Genomic DNA, 16,932 nt, shown 5'->3' with positions numbered 1-16,932 from the left:
AGCGGATCTGGTAGCCGACATGCCAAAGTCGCCCACTGTCGGCCGAGAAATTCATTTATTAAAATAAATATATTAAAATCACTTACCATACAATACATATTATTAAGCCACGGAAAAGATCAGTACATCTTGTTGGTATAGATAATAAATATATGTTATATTTAAGTATTTCTTGGCGATCGAGGAGTCAAACTCATAGTACTATCTACACGAGCTCAAATCGAGAAACTGAAGTTAGATAGTTGGCGATCAATAAGTGGTGCACGGCTTCACTCGGTTGCAAAAGGAGTCCCACATCAGATTTTGATCATGGGTTTATAATTACGAAATACTATCTTCATTGGTATGAGATCTTTTGATGATGCCAAAAATAAAGTCACGAAGGTTTATGCTCAAAGTGGACAATGTCATATAATATAAAGGTTCGTGTTTTCCAACACGCTCGACATAACACTTTATGAAAAAGTTGTACATGAAGCACATGATTTGTCTAGCTCGTGGTGGAGCTTAAGCGGGTTAACTTAAAGACCAAAATCCAACCAAAAAATAATTGACGATCCATTAGTAGTGTATATATATATAAATAAATAAATAAAGGAAAAAAAATAGACCTAAAATAGTTATATTAAATATTTATAGATTAAAATGAATAATCTAAATTTATTTGGTTATTTGTAAAAAAAAATATATAATTATTTATTTAATTTTTATTAAAACTTATTTCAAGCTAAGAAATTAATTTTGAATATAGAAATTAGAATTAAGTAATTTAAAATATATAAATAAATGAAACTCAAATTACACCGACTAAAATAATATTAAATATATTCACCATGCAAGTTGGACCATTCAATTTTTAGTACAAATTATTATTATTATTATTATTATTATTGTAAAAAAAAAAAAAAATTGCCATCCAGTCATATTAAAAAAATGAAAAAGAAATATCAACTAATTATTTAAAGTTTTTAATGAAATGGGCACACTTCTCACTGTACCAAGAAACCTGATGTCATTTAAAAAATATAATTTTTTTTTTTCAATATCGACATTTTATAATAATATATAAATATCAAATAAATTACTAAAAATGTTGAATATCATAATAATTACAAATAGGAAAATATAACATTTTTTTAAAAAAAGAAAAAAAAAACCTACTTTTATTTATTATTTATTTATTTCATTTGATTTGACAAAACCTAACTTTTAATTTTTTTTTAATACATTTTGACCAATACTTTGCTTATAAAAAATTCATTTAAATAATACGGAAACTATCAAGTTGGAGTATGATAGGGACGAACGGAGTTTTCAATAGAGCAGTAAAAAATATCAATGAAAGTATTCTCTTAAGCTGACATGGCACTGACGTGAAACTGATACTCAAAATGGACAATATTATATCGTTGTAGACATAACGAAAGCATTCTATTGGACTGACATGACACTGATAATACTGATACTCAAAGTTGACAATATTATATCGTTGTGAACATAACGAAAGCATTTTGTTAGGCTGATACGACAATAACATTGTGAACATAACAAACATTCTATTGGGTTGACACGACACTGTCATTGATACTCAAAGTTGACAATATTATATCGTTGTGAACGTAACGAAAGCATTTTATTAGGTTGACACGACACTGACGCTGACACTCAAAGTGAACAATATTATATCATTGTGAACCTAACAAACATTCTGTTGGGCTGATACAACACTAACATTGATACTCAAAGTTGACAATATTATATCGTTGTGAACGTAACGAAAGCATTCTATTAGGTTGACACGACACGAACATTGATACTCAAAGTTGACAATATTATATTGCAAACATAGCGAAAGCTTTTTGTTGGGTTGACACGACATTGACATTGATACTCAAAGTTGACAATTTTATATCATTGTGAAGATGACGAGAGCATTATATTGGGCTGATACGACACTGATACTGATCCTCAAAGTGAACAATATTATAACATTGTGAACATAATGAAAACATTATGGTAGGCTTGACACGACACTAATTTTGATACTCAAACTTGCAGTCATTGCGAACACGACGAGAGTATTCTGTTGGGCTGACATAATATCCAAAGTGAACAATATTATATCATTGTGCACATATAAGTAATGTAACAAACATGTCTTTTTTAAGTGTCGTCGAAAGCGAGTTTGATTGGATAAGACCTAGACGATGCAAATTATTTTATATATATATATATATATAATTATTATTTTAAATCTTACGGATCCGAAATTCGATAGACGAGATTTGTTTATTATATTACAGTATCATAAACAAAATGGAATATTTAAAAATTAAAATTTAAAACTATTTTCAAAATGTTGAGTTGATATTGCGCTCTCGAATGCCTCTCTCCTTCTCTTTCAAGAGTTTTCCTCTCCGATTTGATGCATCAACTGCAATGAGATGAAAGTTCACAGAATATGTAGCGTTTAAGTTTGTGCTTGATTCCTTCGAGTTCCTCCGTTGCTTGTTTTATGAATCCTCCTCGGTCGATTCCGCTCACAAATTTTTTCTTACGGTAATCTTCACTCAAATCTGTTTTCGTTTGAATTTGTCTTCATTATTGCTACTGATTCACTCATTTTTGTTCGTATCTCGCTTTTTGGTGTGTAAGCTATTCGGTTCTCCATTTATCTGATTGTTCGTTTCTTGAATATTTCTGAAAAGAGATGGCCAGTTGGCTTCAGCGGGCTTTTTTTCGGTTTATTTCCGCTTGGAATATTTGCTTAGGGTTTCGTTGTCGAATTTGGTTAGAAATTATTTCCACGAAGGGATGAGACGGAAGGAATCTGGAAGGGATTCCAATGCTTGGGATTTAAATGGAAATACAATTAGACGGTCAACATCTAAGCGGACGTAGGATGAGTACTTGGTTTTAGTTGAGGAATAATGAGTATATTCAACGACTGGAGGTTGAAGTTGGAAATTTCTAGATTTAGTTAGTTTTCATTGCAACTTTCTAATGGACAAATAAGGATATATTTTCATTTTCTGAATATTTGTCATGTAAAATTAGCAATTTGTTTTTGAATCGGAAGTTGATATTACTTGTTAATTGAAGTTTCCACTGTCCTATTTTATTTTATTTTTTTTCCGTTTTATTCTGAGGTTTTTATCTTTTTGGCAGCGCAGATGACATAGATTTTTCTTGATAAAACTATAATCATGGATGTTCCCGACGTTGAAGAAATACTTTTTTCTCCCACTGATGCAAAGGTACTTGCTGAAATATATTTTCTGTTTCTTCTCAGATGAGCGTGAAGATACTTGTTAATTGATGCCTGGTTTCTCATAGATATTTCCGATCACGTGTTTTTTAGTTCAACTCACAGAAGTTATGAGTTGTAGCTGCATCTAACTGTTGTAGGAAATAACTATTTTCATTTGATACAGAAAGAAGTTTCGAGTTACTGATGTACTTTTTGTTATCCCGGCACGAATACGCCGACATGAAACGAGTTCCCTGCTAAGCATTTTTCTTTTGTCCTCGGACATTCAGACGTTTTGTTCGATTCTGGGTCTCTTTTCTGAAACGGAAAAAAACTGAGCTGATTTGCATAATTTTTTAGAAACAAAACTGCATATATAATTTTAATGGTGTGACTGAAATGCATGAAATTGCTTTCTAAAAGTGATGCAAGGAAATGCAGTATTATTTAGTGTCGGGTTGTGGTGGAAGGTGTATTCCTTAGTTTGTATGCTTGGTTGTGACTCGGGGTGCTAGGATATGTCGAGGAGTCTAGTTTCCTTGTTAAAGCTTAGTAGTTAATTACCATTTGGGTTTTGACAATTAAGCTTGCAAATGCTAGGTTTCCTCGTTTTGTCGTCGAACTTTTTACGTATGTTTTATAAACCAAGCCAAGTTATGAAAACTTAAAAAAGGTGTTTCAAAAACTGTTTCTGAATTTTGGTTAAGAATCTTAATGTCTTCTTAGAAATGATGAAAGGGTTATTAAAAATAAAAGGTTATAAAAAACTAAATGAATGTTACCTGTATTTAAATAATCTACAATCATCAAACTACTTTAGTCTGGCGATATCGGTTTTTACTGGGCGCATACTATCTTTCCTTGGTATGAATTGTTTTTCCCCACATTTTGCAGTTGCATGGAGAAATGTACAAGAAACTCGCTGCAATTTATTGCCAGGTTATGTCAATTTTCCCTTCCTTGGAAGCAGCAAGACCTAGGAGCAAAACTGGTATTCAGGCTTTATGTTCATTGCATGTAGCTCTTGAGAAGGCCAAGAATACTCTTCGGCACTGCTCGGAATCCAGTAAACTCTACTTGGTATGACTTAACAATTATCATTATTCCAACATTTCTCTTGTAGAACTTTTGATTAATCATGAGGAATAGCCAACCAATGGATAGAGCCATTATGCTTTACTTCCTTTTTCTTCTTCTAAAAGTCACTATGAATATCATGCCAACTGGTTTGCATTTCTATGACAGGCTATAACTGGAGATGCTGTTCTAGCCAAATTTGAAAAGGCAAGATGTTCTCTTGAAGTTAGTCTTGTATGCGTTGAAGATATTGTTTCAGAATCAATTGGATTTCAGGTGAAAATAATTCTGTTTCATATCTTCTTTTCCTTTCTTTTGTCATGCTTTTAACTGGATTTGTCTCCTGACTTGGTGATCGGAATGCTGTTGATACCCCATTTCATTGGGCAGAATTTTGGAAACAGCATAGTGGAAGTTCATGATTTTGAAAGCAACTTAATCTCTATTACTTAATTCATTTTACATCACATATGAACTCAATCACCTCTTAAATCTTGTTAAAAAAACCTCATTAGCTTAGAGATGGATTTCAGTATGCCCATAACTGACGTTCTAGTGTTTCATTTGGGTGCAAATGCACTGTATCATCAATGGCTTATGTAAATGTTACTTTTTCCAGATTCAGCAGATAGTGGATGAACTAAAGAACATTGTTTTCTTACTTGACCCACTCGAGAAACAAGTTGGTGATGATATCATTGCATTACTTTTGCAAGAAAGAAAATTTGATGATTCCAATGGTCATAATGAGCTGGAGCATTTTCATCAGGCCGCCACAAAACTGGGAATTACATCCTCCAAAGCAGCCCTCACAGAGAGGAGAGCTCTTAAGAGACTCGTAGAACGAGCTCGCTTAGAAGAAGACAAGCGAAAGGAATCAATTGTAGCTTACCTTTTGCATCTCATGAGGAAGTATTCTAAGTTATTTAGAACTGAGTTGTCAGATGACACTGACTCACAGGGTGGATCAACTCCTTGTTCTCCTACTGTTCGGTGTTCTCTTGAGGACAATGGACCTACAGCCAATGGTCGAGTGTTTGAACATCAGCTCTCAAAGCTCAGTTCTTTCAATTTCAAGCCAAATTATAGGATATCAGGGCAAATGCCTCTTCCACCTGAGGAATTGAGGTGTCCAATATCATTGCAGCTTATGTACGACCCTGTCATAATTGATTCCGGGCAAACATATGAAAGGATCTGCATAGAGAAATGGTTCAGTGATGGTCACAAAATCTGCCCGAAGACTCAACATTGGCTCTCCCATCTGTCCTTGACACCTAATTACTCTGTCAAAGGTCTTACTGCTAACTGGTGTGAATCTAACGGAGTTCCTATCCCTGATGGTCCACCAAAGTCGCTTGATCTGAATTATTGGAGGCTTGCTCTGTCTGATTCCGAGTCTGGACAATCAAGATCTGTGGACAAAGTTGGCTCTTGCATGTTGAAGGAAGTTAAGATAGTTCCTTTGGAGGAAAGTGGAACAATAAAGGTTGTTGAAGAAAATGAAGCAGATGATAATACATACATGGAGGAATCATCTGATTTTATTACACTGGAGAGTTGTGTAAATTTTATGACAGTATTGACCGAAGAGGGAGACATGAGAAAAAAATGCAAGGCTGTGGAGCAGATAAGACTTCTACTGAAGGATGATGATGAAGCTCGAATTTTGATGGGAGCCAATGGCTTTCCTGAAGCACTCATGGAATTCCTAACTTTAGCTCTAATTGAAGAAAACGCTGATGCTCAGGAAATTGGAGCCATGGCTCTCTTCAATCTTTCTGTCAACAACAACAGGTATGTACTGTTTATCTAAGCCTACGTTTGAAAACGAAAGTACATTTTGGCCATGATGTAGATTGATTAGTGGCAAATATGGCATCTTACATGGTTGTTGTGTGCATGTTTCATATTTCTGTCAAGAAAATCATGGTGAAAGAGATAGCATATCATGAATTGATTGTAACTCGATTGATGGTTTTGACCTAAAGTCTATCATATATTCTAAAACATATTGTTAGATTAGGGTCAGAACAACATTTCGACTTCATATAAACCCCAATTTCTGAAAGAATCTTGTCTTCGTGGATCTCTCTCGCTCGGGGAGGGAATAAAATGTATGTTTGTTCTCTTATCTAAATTCTGCATCTTGAGAATTATTACTGTTGCTGTGAGTTGATCTTAATGGCATCATCCAGGCAGTTTAATAAGAAAGAACATGGTTTAGATATCTTAGTTGTATGTAAACTATATGCATACTACTACTATATGTTCTGGTACGAGCGAACGGACGATGACAGTAGTGAATTTCTTCAGAAACAGGGAAATGATGATAGCAGCAGGTGTAATCTCGTTGTTGGAGAACATGATTTTGAAATCCAATTTACATGGACCTGCAACAGCCCTATATTTGAATCTTTCCTGCCTAGAAGATGCCAAACCTATCATTGGCTCCAGTAGAGCTGTTCTTTTCCTTATCCAGCTGCTTACTTCTGATGGTGAATCCCAAATGAAGCTCGATGCACTTCACACCCTTTACAACCTCTCGACCACGCCCTCCATTGTCCCCGTTCTTCTTTCCTCCGGCATCATTGATGGACTTCAATCCTTTTTTGCAACTCCCGGTGACAACTTATGGACTGAGACTTCCTTAGCTGTCTTATTAAACTTAGCTTCAAGCCAGTTGGGGATAGAAGAAATAACCTCAGCCCCGGAGCTTATCAGCGGGTTGGCAGCAATCGTGGATGCTGGCGAACGTGCCGAGCAGGAGCAAGCTGTCTCGTGTTTGTTGCTTTTGTGTAGAGGGAGTGAAAAATGCAGTCAAATGGTGTTACAGGAAGGAGTGATTCCTGGATTGGTGGCGATTACGGTAAACGGGACTTCGAGAGGTAAAATAAAAGCTCAGAAGCTTCTGATGTTGTTTAGGGAGCAGAGGCAAAAGGATACCGATCTCGGCCAGCAGCGAGAACGAGATGGAAATAGCAATGCAACCATGGCTGTTCCAGAGCCAAAAACTCTATGCAAATCAGTATCAAAGAAAAAGATGGGGAAAGCATTAAGCTTTTTTGGGAAGAACAAACGATTTTCACTATACCAATGTTGAGCCTTTCGTCCTTGTAAATTCTGTATATTTCTTTTAGGTCCCTCGTATTAGTTTTTGTTTTCAAATAGGACTCCAGAAATGTACAGCTTCCTGTAAGTAATGATCTTTTCTTTCCTTTAGTGTATGATTAGAACATGCTTATGATGTTAGGACAGAATTGGTTTTTGGGTTAAATCACCATTTTTGCCTCAGCTGGTGATTTCAATTTGGTCTTTTATTGTTCTGAAAATGCTTCTATTAACAAAATCGAAACCCGGCCACGTCAGCATCGTCTCTTTTGATGAACTCGGGTTTGTCATACTTGATATTCATTCTAGCTAGATCTATTGAGAGCAACCATCTTACACGCTGTAGGACAACTTAGGGCTCGGCTATGAGTAGCTGATAGCTGATCCCACAACCAGCCTTCCCGAAGCCACGACGATACACAAAGGTAAAAGCGCTCTTGAGATAGTTAGAATTAGACTTGATTGAAGGTACTTAAATGTAGGCTCGATTGATGTCAGAGTTGGATCAATATTTGTAGGGACGATTACAAAAAGCTCTTCAGGTAAGAGGTCTCCTTATTGAAACTCAAACTATTATGTTTTTTAATACAGGTATATAAGTATTCTATTATGTAATTGTTTGATGTTTGCGTCTATACTTTATTGGACAAGAAACATATATTTTTTGGGATTGTGTATGTGTGTGTGGTTAATGAATACAAGAAGTATGGTAAGGATTATATGCTCGGGGTATCAGGTAACGAGCCACTAGTGGTTGCCTGAAGTGATTGCTAATAATTATTTTTGTAGTAAGCGTTATGCGCATTTAGTGTTGGGTGATTAGCCACCAATGTCCTACGAGGATTGATGGCCGAAAATGGTTTTGGTGAGTATCAGGGTCCCTCGATTTTAATTGGTTAACTATATAATAGTTTATATATTTGACTCCAACTGGTGAGTGTTTATTGTAATAATTACACTTGTCTTTAAAAATGATTTTCAGGTAAGGGCAAGCGGTAGCACATGAGTGACGAACAAGATAAAGAAACCGATCATGGGGCAACTCTAACATCTTTATGTCATAAGAATCAACCAGAGTTAAAAACCATTAACCATAGTTAAAATCTCCAATATAATTAAACCGGAAGGTCCAGTAAAATAGACCGCTTCATAAAAATCTTAACGCTATTACAGCGGGAATCTTTCCATCAGAATGGAGGGAAATGTAAAAGGCGATAACGATAAGTTCGTTCAAAACCGAATCATCGGAATCATCCCGTACAGCTACATGCGCACCAGAATGCATCGAATTCGATTCTTTGCGATAGCGATCTCTTTTATCATTACCACATTCTGCAGGTGATCCTCTATTTTTCCTTCTTGAGATTCGAATTTTGCATATCGGAGCGATTTTGTTCAAGCGTGTTTTTGTATGGTGTTCTGTACTTAAAAACCTAGATTTTGGCGATGCGAACGCCGGAAAATTCCATTGCTCAGTTTCAAAAAATCCGTATGTTGATTTCCTCAATCTTCTTCTCATTAACTGAGTTAAGTGCAGCTTTTAGAATTTTCTTTCTTGTAGCTATCAGGTTTAGGAAATGATTGATTGAAGCATCTATGTTTAGTTTTTTGATCCTGCAATATGAAATATACTAAACTATCGGAACTCTCTGTTTCTACTGCTTCACGTTTTTAATGATTCACGGAGGTGCGTTTATGATTTTATTTATTGGATTTTCCTGTTTTGGATTACCACGGGGATTCTTGTCTCGCTAAATTTGATGTTTATATTTAATTTCTGTGACAGGAGATCTTTAGTTTTCATAGTAGATGCTAAATGCTTAATTTGGCATCCATTTGAACTTCGTAATTTGTTAAATTCATTTCTCTGTTTTTTTTTTTTCTTTCTTTCGGATTTTTCCTGAATTTATTATGTTTTGTCAGAAGTTACAAATATGAAAGACTCTGCAATGATCTCTTTGTAAGACGGTGTCTTTTGTTGGCTAACAGGCATAGCTGGTGATGGAAGATGTTTGTTTCGATCAGTGGTTCACGGTGCTTGTCTCAGATCGGGCAAGCCAGCTCCAAACGAGGATCTCGAAAAAGAGCTTGCAGACGAGCTTAGAGAGAACGTGTGATCTTAAATTAATTTCTAAGGGTTTTTTTTTTTCATCTTTAGATTATTGCATTATACATAATAGAATGATCCAAGTTGATGATTGACTTTACTTGGCACTTTTTATTACTGCCTTCCCATTTTGTTACCTCCATCAGTCTGACCAATATTTGTTGAATTGTTTGAATAGGTTGCAAATGAGTTGATGAAGAGGCGATTGGACACCGAGCGGTAAATTTTGTTGAGGACTCTTAGCTTATACCATATAGAGGTTTTTGTATATCACAACTATTTTGCACAACTACAAAAACAACAACAATCACTTGATAAAGTTTTAATAAAAAGTTGAATTAAACTTGAGGTCGGTAAGTATTGGAATATGTTATTAATAATACACGTGAAACTATTAATGCATCACATTAGTAACAATTTCAATTATTTTGGTGATTCTCATTGACAGAAGTATTTAATTTTTAGTTAGAGTTCATATATTTCATATCTAAAACATATATCTGTTGCATATTATCTGTTAAGATATGATGGTTATGTAGTATGATTCAATAGTTGCTGAATCATTAATCATTAGTTTATCGAATTGGGTTCAATAAGCAAGTGCTATATGTTCACAAAGTCAAATTAGTTCCTATTTATGTTGTTATGGTATCATTCTGTTATTTTTTTTTGTCAGTTCTACGTTTTACCTATGAGCAAGTAACGATCTAGAAAATCTTGGCTTTGTTTATTTATTTTGTTTTCCACTCTCTAATTAGCGTGGAGACTGTTTGCCTTTATACGTCTATGCTCTAATCTCATTGAGTGAGTTGCTGCTCTGCTGACCCTCTTTGTATTCTAGCATTTAAATTAAATTGTAATAGACAACAGAGAATATCCAAGTGTGCACTGATTGGCAGGTTTATTGAAGGTGATTTTGGCCAGTATGTTAGATGCATGCGCCAACCACACGTTTGGGGAGGAGAGCCTGAGTTACTTATGTCTTCACACGTCCTACGGTAATCTTTCTGTTCAACCATTCTCCTTCTTGCAGTTTTCTCATTGATACATCTCATTCCTGATCATCGAGTAGTGCCTATAACTTGAAAACGTGCTTGCTTGTGGGTATTTCTTGTTTCTTAGTTCTTGTTGCTAGATTCTAGAGTGGCTGATGAATGCCTCTGAAATTTGTCACTACATGCATTTGATTTCGATTATTTGAAGCAAGCATCTACTTTTTATGATGTTGGGCTTCATATAGTTCTTAAAGGTGATTTGAAAATTGTAGAGGGTATATTACCCAAATTTTCTGAACCTTCCTATACCCTAGAGCCATGTAATATCACTAGAATTCTTAGCCAACGTGTTAGTCGTGTGTCGTTTGAAGTTAATAATTTAACCAATGTTTAGTAGGTAGGTTTACTTATCTTAAGACTGGTCATATAAACTCCAGTTTATAAGACATGTTTTAGACTATAGGCTCTCTTTGTTGAGCTCGCTATACCAATGTTGGCGCAGATTGCTTTCACTTGCGCGAACTAACTTTGTACAGCCTTATATAATTCCTAGTAGAGATAACAAACCTAGACTCAATGGAGAGTATTTTGTTAGAAATTACGACTCTCCAAATAATAGGATATTGTCCACTTTGAGCAATAGCTCTCATGCCTTTGCTTTTGGTTTTTCCAAAACACCTCATACCAACGGAGATGTATTCCTTATTTATAAGCCATCATTCAGACGGATTTAATTGGCTGATCAGATCATTAGATAATGCTCATTTGTTTTTGTGTTTTTATAAGGATGCCAATCTCGGTCTACATTTGGGACATGAAGTCAGCAAATCTGAAGCTCATAGCTGAGTATGGGCAGGAGTACAGTAAAGAGAATCCTATTCGCGTCCTTTTTCACAGCTACGGACATTATGATTTACTGAAGGCTCCATGCAATTAAAAGCAGTAACATCCCTTGCTTCCCTATCTATTTGCATCTGTGAGAATAATTGAAAGATATCCCTGAATGGTAACTGTTTCTATAGTCTCTCGGGGTGAGATCCCATGTCAGTTGCAGAGGATAACGAAACATTATTTATAAAGATGTGAAAATCTCTCCCTAGCAGATGTGTTTTAAAAACCTATATAGGAAGCCCAAAAGCAAAAGCTCAAAGAGGATAATATCTGCGAGTTCTTACACTGTTCTTTGAGGAAAAACCAATTTCTTTTAATAATAACTTATTATTAATTTGAAAATGTTTGAAAATGTTCAAATGTATAGTAAAATAAAATTTTAAGCTATTTTGTTTCATGTGTTTATATCTTTGTTGTTAAGTTCAAAAGAAATTATTGATTAGAAATCTTACATAGACACGTGCTTTGAGTCAATATTCATGTCGGGTTAAGGGATTCTTTCGTACTTGCAGGCGCATAGACATTGAGAACTCTCCAAAAGAAACTTGCTGAAATAGAGAGCAAGAAGGTTTGATGATACACTCACATATATATATATATAGGCACACACATGGTTAGAGCTTATTTTGCTTGCCTAATATTTTGGTCTTCACACTTATTTCATACAACTAAATGTCTGTAATAATTAAGTTTTTGGCTTAAATTTTTTGCTGCAGTATACCACTTTACACACAAATATATAATTAAACTATATTTCAACTTATTCGAGACATAGATAAGACATTGATTACCGATCACATCATCTTTAATTTTCGTAAAAGTTATGGATGTTTACCGTGCAAGGACAGGGAATCTCAGTTAATCTTTATTTCTGCAAAATTTCTTATTTATTTTCGTGCAGATGGGGTGGAATGGTAGAATTGTCCATGAAAAATTTTCGGGAAGCGAGTTTTTTGTGCGAGGTTTGTGCTTTTTTTAAAAAAAAGATATTAATTTCAAAAAAAAAATAATGGGTAATTTTTATTTTTGATATAATTTGTATTAAAAAATAGATAAAATCTTTTTAAAAATTTATATTATTTCATAACTAATATTGAAATGAAAATTTAAAATTTAATAATATATTCGAGTCTAAATATTATTTTTATATTCAATAAAGAGAAAAAATGTAGAAATCTTATAAAACTCTAGTATGAATTATTTTCCTTTCATTCATAAACTTCAAAAAATATATATAACATTAAATAAATGTCGACGTGTCAAATTGTGTGGAACGCGAATCCAACAAAAGGCATCTAATTTCCACGTCATCATCCGTTCGCATGCAATGGGCAGTTGTGGCACGTGTACGGTGCACATGATCTCTGTACTACCGCCGTTTAAAAACAATCCAAAATATTAAATATATTTTAATGTCTTTTAAGAGTTTGATTAATAATTTAATTACAAAAACTAATGACAAGAATGATTACGTGCTTTTCCTTTGCTGACAATGCAGTCCACGTGTAATACACGTGTCATTTTTAAAAGAAAATACGTACTTGAAATTAAGTATAAAAGAAACAAATCGTTCACAATCCTTGACGCAGCGGCAGGTTGATTTAATTTTCCCGCGCTAATCGATCAATGTAGGGTTTGAAATCGCAATATTTTTGTTGATCCTCTCCAGATTTCTGCTATGGATTTTATTTTGTTCAATCTTGTTGTAGTGACGAAGAACATCATGAAATTGAGTCCGAGAGAAGTGGAAAAGCTAGGTCTACATAATGCGGGATTTCTAGCGCAGAAGCGTCTTGCTCGTGGCGTGAGATTGAATTACGCTGAAGCTGTAGCGCTAATTTCCGCACAGGTTTGCTAATCGAACTTCATTTCTTGCTTATTCTCATCTTTTTTGAAGGATTCATCGCGTTGTAATAGATTTTGGAGTTTGTTCGTAATGGCGAGAAGAGCGTGGCGGATCTGATGGATTTGGGGAAAACACTGTTAGGAAGGTTTGTTGAAAATCTTTTTGATTCGTTTTTCGTATTGATTTCTGGTGTGATGAGATTTGATCCTGAAAACAGGAGATTAGTTCTTCCTGGTGTTCCGCATCTTTTGGATTACGTTCAGGTGTTGATTTGAAGTTTTTCGATTGATTCAAGGTGTTGATTGCCGATACTCGGCAAGAATGTTCTGAGATTTGAGTTGATTTGAGTTAATTTGTGTTCACGTTACAGGTTGAAGGAACTTTTCCTGATGGGACTAAGTTAATTACTGTTCATAATCCTATTGAATCAGAAGATGGGAATCTGGAGCTAGCGTTGCAGGGCTCTTTTCTTCCAGGTAGATTTCTTCCTCACTATGATTTTTACTCAACAGTTTTCTACTTCATTTATGCTATTTTCTGCGTTCCAAAAGATTTCAATCAAACATCCCCATGCAGACCTACAAACCTACTTAGTGCCCAGAGCTTGCTTGGGGTATAAGTAGATCGAGCTAAACAAGTTTTATCTTAGTTCTAAGGATAGATTCATTGACTAATATATTTAAAAATGGTATAAATATTGAGGTATTTTTTAGAAATTTATGAAAAAAAATAGTGTACGACTAAAATGCACATGGAAGATTACTAGGCCAAATTATCACCCTAGGAGACCCATTAATAGTATCTTAATATATTTTAAGATCTTATTCATATCGGGTCATTTCGGGTCCATCCGAAATTTTGTCGGAGAATCCGAAATTCAAATTAAATCTATTTGGTTTCAGAAAATTAATATAGCCCAACTCGAAAGGCTAATCTAATTCCACTTTTATCTTTATAATTATAATTTAATTTGAGTTGGATCAGTTGTCGATGGGATTTTTCATCTTAAATTTATTTTTTTAAATTTTTTTTGAAGAAAAATTAATTTTCTCATTTTTGTTAATCCAACTCTAAATTATTTAGATGGTTTGCCCTATTATTAAAAAAAGTATTTATTTATTTATTTTCGAATTGAATTAACAGTTACTACTCAATTTCAATATTATTTTGAAAAATTACATGCAAGAGTTGGTAGAATAAAACTACAGGATTGATTATTTTGTCAACCTGGGGATATTGGTGATTTTGTTTCAATTCTATTAAGAAAAGAAGGAAAATCGAAAAAATAATTGTAGAACCCAATAAAATTAAAATAACAAATAATTTTTTAAATTAACTTTTTTTTTTTTTTTTTTTGTGTGTGTGTGTTTTTCTGTTCGAACTAATTTTAGAAAACTCATCATCCAAACAAACCCGTCAAATTTTAATTTATTTCAAGCCATAAATCGGTTTATTATATATATATATATATTAGTTTCTAATATATCATTTGAGAGTTTTTAATTATCACATTAAAATTGTTTTTAGTTAACCCATCTATCACGTATTTCTTTTAATTTTTTTTTTAAAGGAATCCAATTTTTTGAAGCACTTTTTTTATTTATTAAAATTAAAAAAAAAAAAAACATTTTGGATCGCATGAAAGGACTCAATAAGATATATCAACACATTTTAATTTTTTTAATTATTAAAAAGTCGAATGGAGATACTATTTCTTGATTATAAATTTAGGATCCTTCTCTAAATTCTCTAAATTAGCTGTGGTAAGGCTTTCATCCAACACTTCTTCATGAACAAAGTACGCCTTCTCTTAATCGAGGTTCGACTCCTTTTTTTTTGGAGTCTTAAGTCATTTTTTACTATGCTTTTGAGACTTACAATATCATATTAGATGAACACGACTATCAATTGATATTCCACTTTCCTATCATGGCTTTGCTTTGACTTTCTAAAAGACCTTGTATCAATGGTGATACGACTCTTAACAATGGTATGATATTGTCCACTTTGAGTATAAGCTATCATGACTTTGCTTTAGGACTTTCCGAAAGGCCTTATACCAATCGTGATAGTATTCCTTGATTCCATCGGGGACTCATATTTAGGATTTTCATTAATTCATTCTTCGGGTAAAGAAGAGAAAAAGGCTGTTTGATACACCTCTAGGTGTGGGTTTTTGCCACCTCAGACTTGAGAATTAGAGTGGCTTTTCTCGTCTGGAAAGTCACCATTCTTATCCTCATATTTTTAACGCTCGGAAAAAAGGATTCTAATTTGCAAGGAATGACGTCAATAGATTGTTTGAGCCACCAGCAAGAATGGTGGAAAAGTTGTTGCGCGCTAGCTAGTTAGCTTGTAGTTTAGGGGTACGAGTAGAGTACCCTGAAAATGGATTGCCATTTTCACCGAAAGGTTCAAATGCTCTTAGTGAACTTTCTAATGTTCTACAATGTTTTTTTTGGATATAATTCTGGATAGCATTCCTTGCACTTTTGTTACATTTTTCTCAGTTTATTATAGTTTCTTTAAAGAAAAAGAATTATTTTACAGTTCCTTCGTTGGAAAGTAGCACAGTGCCTGGCGAGATTATCTGTGTTGATGATGAGATTGCAATCAATGTTGGGCGGAAAGCTGTTTTAGTCAAGATAAACAATAAGGGAGACAGATCAATTCAGGAGCAAAAGTCTGCCACCCTTGTAGCTATTGGTGGTAACCAAGTTATCAGAGGGGGAAATGGCATATTCATACTGACACCTTGAATGAATCTGGATTTGTGGAAGATACCATTGCAGCTTTTAAAGGAAGAACTATACACACATACCATAGGTAAGAGTTTCGTCTTACTCTTATCGTCGGCATATTATGTGGTCGAGATAGGTCGGGTAGGGGCCCGAAAGGTAGTGTCTTATCTATCTCTCTTCCACCCTTTCTCGTGATATAGAGTCCTGCACAATTCCAACCATCGACTACGCCTTTCGACCTGATCTTCTGAAAGTTTGGGGCGTTGGTCGAGATCGGTTGGGTAGGGTCCCAAAGGTAGTTATTCCATTTGTCTCTTTTTCCCCCTCTTCCATGATATAGAGTTGCCCCATCCATCTCTCTTCCACCCTTTTCCCCTTTTTCTGTGATATAGAGTCCCAATTCCGACCATTGACTACGCCTCGATCATCGACTATGTCTTTTGGCCTGATCTTCTGGAAGTTTGGGGGCATCGGTCGAGATAGGTTGGGTAGGGTCCCAACGGTAGCTATTCCATCGGTCTCTTTCGACCTAATTTTAGGTCCGGACTAGGCAACCATATATGTTGTAGCTTGCATTTGTGTGTCTAAGGCAATATGTGAATCGTGCCCCATGTAACGTTTTGGCCTTGAATTGTTTGGACAGTGAAGAAGCTGGAGGTGGTCATGCTCCAGATATCATTCTGAGTGTGTAGTGTGAAAAATGTATTGCCAACGTCAACTAATCCGACTCGACCCTTCACGAGCAATACTATAGATGAACATCTTGACATGCTGGTACATAAAATATAAATGAAATTAGTTCCCAATTCATAACTCATCCGAGTTTCCCAGTGCAGTTTCGACTTAGCTGCATTGGTTCGGTAGAGGTACTGTAATTTTGATTCTCAAGTTCATTAGACATTTACACGATGAGC

At 34.8% G+C, this 16,932-nt stretch overlaps 3 protein-coding genes across 8 annotated transcripts; all 3 read left to right on the top strand.

The window, feature by feature from the left end:
* Positions 1-2,363: 2,363 nt before the first annotated feature.
* On the top strand, positions 2,364-7,635 carry LOC111466531 (U-box domain-containing protein 45-like). Of its 2 annotated transcripts, none has more exons than XM_023111219.1 (6): positions 2,364-2,559; positions 3,174-3,257; positions 4,145-4,330; positions 4,496-4,603; positions 4,947-6,124; positions 6,644-7,635. In XM_023111219.1, exons 2-6 carry the CDS (start codon positions 3,207-3,209, stop codon positions 7,428-7,430), a joined length of 2,310 nt encoding a protein of 769 aa, XP_022966987.1. In that variant the 5' UTR covers positions 2,364-2,559; positions 3,174-3,206; the 3' UTR covers positions 7,431-7,635. The 2 variants fall into 2 exon arrangements, with proteins under 2 accessions (XP_022966987.1, XP_022966988.1); XM_023111220.1 differs by having other exon boundaries at positions 3,169-3,257.
* Positions 7,636-8,611: 976 nt separating this feature from the next.
* LOC111466535 (OTU domain-containing protein At3g57810-like) lies at positions 8,612-12,190 on the top strand. 3 transcript variants are annotated; one of them, XM_023111236.1, is made up of 8 exons: positions 8,612-8,776; positions 8,876-8,927; positions 9,007-9,125; positions 9,428-9,549; positions 9,724-9,764; positions 10,445-10,543; positions 11,327-11,482; positions 11,944-12,190. In XM_023111236.1, exons 3-7 carry the CDS (start codon positions 9,113-9,115, stop codon positions 11,475-11,477), a joined length of 426 nt encoding a protein of 141 aa, XP_022967004.1. In that variant the 5' UTR covers positions 8,612-8,776; positions 8,876-8,927; positions 9,007-9,112; the 3' UTR covers positions 11,478-11,482; positions 11,944-12,190. The 3 variants fall into 3 exon arrangements, with proteins under 3 accessions (XP_022967004.1, XP_022967002.1, XP_022967003.1); XM_023111234.1 differs by lacking the exon at positions 9,007-9,125; XM_023111235.1 differs by lacking the exon at positions 8,612-8,776 and having other exon boundaries at positions 8,783-8,927.
* Positions 12,191-13,013: 823 nt separating this feature from the next.
* LOC111466534 (urease-like) lies at positions 13,014-16,755 on the top strand. 3 transcript variants are annotated; one of them, XM_023111233.1, is made up of 7 exons: positions 13,014-13,059; positions 13,141-13,280; positions 13,349-13,422; positions 13,495-13,540; positions 13,648-13,753; positions 15,828-16,103; positions 16,662-16,749. In XM_023111233.1, the coding sequence occupies exons 2-6, from the start codon at positions 13,155-13,157 to the stop codon at positions 16,034-16,036; spliced, it is 561 nt and encodes a 186-aa protein (XP_022967001.1). In that variant the 5' UTR covers positions 13,014-13,059; positions 13,141-13,154; the 3' UTR covers positions 16,037-16,103; positions 16,662-16,749. The 3 variants fall into 3 exon arrangements, with proteins under 3 accessions (XP_022967001.1, XP_022967000.1, XP_022966998.1); XM_023111232.1 differs by lacking the exon at positions 13,014-13,059 and having other exon boundaries at positions 13,066-13,280; positions 16,667-16,755; XM_023111230.1 differs by lacking the exon at positions 13,014-13,059 and having other exon boundaries at positions 13,066-13,280.
* Positions 16,756-16,932: the final 177 nt, after the last annotated feature.

The sequence above is a fragment of the Cucurbita maxima genome, unplaced genomic scaffold (assembly GCF_002738345.1).
Source record: "Cucurbita maxima cultivar Rimu unplaced genomic scaffold, Cmax_1.0 Cma_Scf00031, whole genome shotgun sequence".
NCBI classification, from domain to species: Eukaryota; Viridiplantae; Streptophyta; class Magnoliopsida; order Cucurbitales; family Cucurbitaceae; genus Cucurbita; species Cucurbita maxima.
This window is presented reverse-complemented; position numbering and strand designations above follow the sequence as displayed.

Excerpts from the sequence above, each read along its gene's own strand:
- LOC111466531 (XM_023111219.1), top strand. The coding sequence starts at position 3,207 with ATGGATGTTCCCGACGTTGAAGAAATACTTTTTTCTCCCACTGATGCA. Across the intron at positions 3,258-4,144 it reads TTTCTCCCACTGATGCAAAG|TTGCATGGAGAAATGTACAA; the intron begins GTACTTGCTGAA and ends CACATTTTGCAG. Across the intron at positions 6,125-6,643 it reads CTTTCTGTCAACAACAACAG|AAACAGGGAAATGATGATAG; the intron begins GTATGTACTGTT and ends GAATTTCTTCAG.
- LOC111466535 (XM_023111234.1), top strand. The coding sequence starts at position 8,885 with ATGCGAACGCCGGAAAATTCCATTGCTCAGTTTCAAAAAATCC. Across the intron at positions 9,550-9,723 it reads CAGACGAGCTTAGAGAGAAC|GTTGCAAATGAGTTGATGAA; the intron begins GTGTGATCTTAA and ends TTGTTTGAATAG. Across the intron at positions 9,765-10,444 it reads AGGCGATTGGACACCGAGCG|GTTTATTGAAGGTGATTTTG; the intron begins GTAAATTTTGTT and ends ACTGATTGGCAG.
- LOC111466534 (XM_023111232.1), top strand. The coding sequence starts at position 13,110 with ATGGATTTTATTTTGTTCAATCTTGTTGTAGTGACGAAGAACATCATG. Across the intron at positions 13,281-13,348 it reads TAGCGCTAATTTCCGCACAG|ATTTTGGAGTTTGTTCGTAA; the intron begins GTTTGCTAATCG and ends GCGTTGTAATAG. Across the intron at positions 13,541-13,647 it reads ATCTTTTGGATTACGTTCAG|GTTGAAGGAACTTTTCCTGA; the intron begins GTGTTGATTTGA and ends TTCACGTTACAG.